Source organism: Perkinsus marinus (genome assembly GCF_000006405.1).
Source record: "Perkinsus marinus ATCC 50983 genomic scaffold scf_1104296954222, whole genome shotgun sequence".
NCBI lineage: Eukaryota > Perkinsozoa > Perkinsida > Perkinsidae > Perkinsus > Perkinsus marinus.
The window spans coordinates 1-1,401 of record NW_003208203.1 but is presented as its reverse complement, the minus strand read 5'-3'; the positions used below and the strand labels follow the sequence as shown (position 1 = coordinate 1,401).

General features: G+C 47.4%; 2 protein-coding genes across 2 annotated transcripts; both read left to right on the top strand.

Moving 5' to 3' along the window:
* Positions 1–468: 468 nt before the first annotated feature.
* Positions 469–642, top strand: Pmar_PMAR015674 (hypothetical protein; the record flags this gene model as incomplete). Its single annotated transcript, XM_002776137.1, has 1 exon — positions 469–642. A coding segment is annotated over one exon (174 nt), but the record flags the coding sequence as incomplete, so codon positions are not given.
* A 444-nt stretch (positions 643–1,086) lies between these two features.
* On the top strand, positions 1,087–1,326 carry Pmar_PMAR015673 (hypothetical protein; the record flags this gene model as incomplete). The annotated part of the gene is made up of 2 exons (XM_002776136.1): positions 1,087–1,166; positions 1,218–1,326. 2 exons carry the CDS (start codon positions 1,087–1,089, stop codon positions 1,324–1,326), a joined length of 189 nt encoding a protein of 62 aa, XP_002776182.1.
* Between the last annotated feature and the right edge of the window lie 75 nt (positions 1,327–1,401).

Below are 1,401 nucleotides of genomic sequence, written 5' to 3'. Positions count from 1 at the left end.
AATGCCCGATACGCGCTGCGTACTCTCTCTCAGATTGAGGGAGAGCTTTATTCAATTGCTCCGAAAGGTTCCGAAGTCGAGTTTAACTGATCATTCACCACTAGATCGACCACCCAATGCCCTGGTCAGTTGTTCCAGTCTGGAAGCTCCAGTCTGGAGCAATGCCAGGTGTCTCATGTAACTCATGTATGCTACCTCTGTGTGACAGGCTCATGTTATTGGGCTGCCTAAGTTAATCGACAGTTCATAACAAGTATTCACCGCGTGAGGCACTAGATATTAGTCGTATGCTACTCATATGCTATGATAGCATTGCTATCTGTCTTCAAGGATCCCCAAGCCTATTTTCTCATTTTTTTCATATTTTATCTATTTTGCCTATTTTTAGGAATGAGAAATAGGCCGAAAGAAAGAACGGTTATTTTCCCTTCCCTCGGCCACCCTATTTGAGGGGTACTATTGAGTCAGGCGTTCGAGGAAACTTTGTCGGGGGTGTTGTTGGACATTCCGACATTTGTCAAGTCGTTAAAGTCGCCCAACGATCTCGTATTCACTAAGACGGCGGATTTTAGCCAAATGCTCGTGGCCTTCCGTGGGACGTGGTCCGAGTATAAACAGCGGTTACGGGAGCAGGGAATTGAGGTGAGCGTTCACAGTGTCTAGAGTACTTACCCATCGCTATAGTTGGACCCGGAGTTCACACTGGCCTTGCGTGATGGTCTGACGCTTCCAACGGTTCGGATACGGCAACGAAAATGGAGACAGCCTCCTAACCCTGACCAAGCAGTGAGGTAGTGAGAGCATGCTATAGCTTGATAGCTGTGTAAGGCGAACGTATAGGAACGCGAGAGCTGAGGAGAAAATCATGAACGTCAATAAAGGAGGGCATTTGGAATGGACAGAGGATGCCGACGTTGCAGCCTCGGAAATGCGGGAAAGGAAGGAGAATGAGCCTAGCAGCATCTGGCGGCCCACAGATGAAATCATCAATACGTTGAATACGTAATATGTATTTCTCTGTCTGTCGCAGCTGACGTTGATGCTGACGATCAGGTGACTGGACTTATGCCTTCTTTACCCTCTGGAATGTCTTCAGCCAGTCTGTCATCATTTGCGATGCAGGATGGTGCCGGCAGCTATTCTGCATTTGACGCGACGAGCAAGGGGTAGGAGGTGGCCTCCTGTCGTTGCTGTGGGCAATTTTATTGCTGTTTTAGAAGCCGCGCCACTAAGAAGAGTAGAAGGCATCAACATAAAAAGAATAAGAAGCACAAGAAGGAAAGTAAGGAGGAGGATGAGGCCATTGCAGCGTTCAAGAATCGATAGTGTTTCTACGACATTTCTACTGTGTAGAGTTGTTACTATCGCGGTGTTTTGAAGGATTGTTCGTCGAGGTGTAAA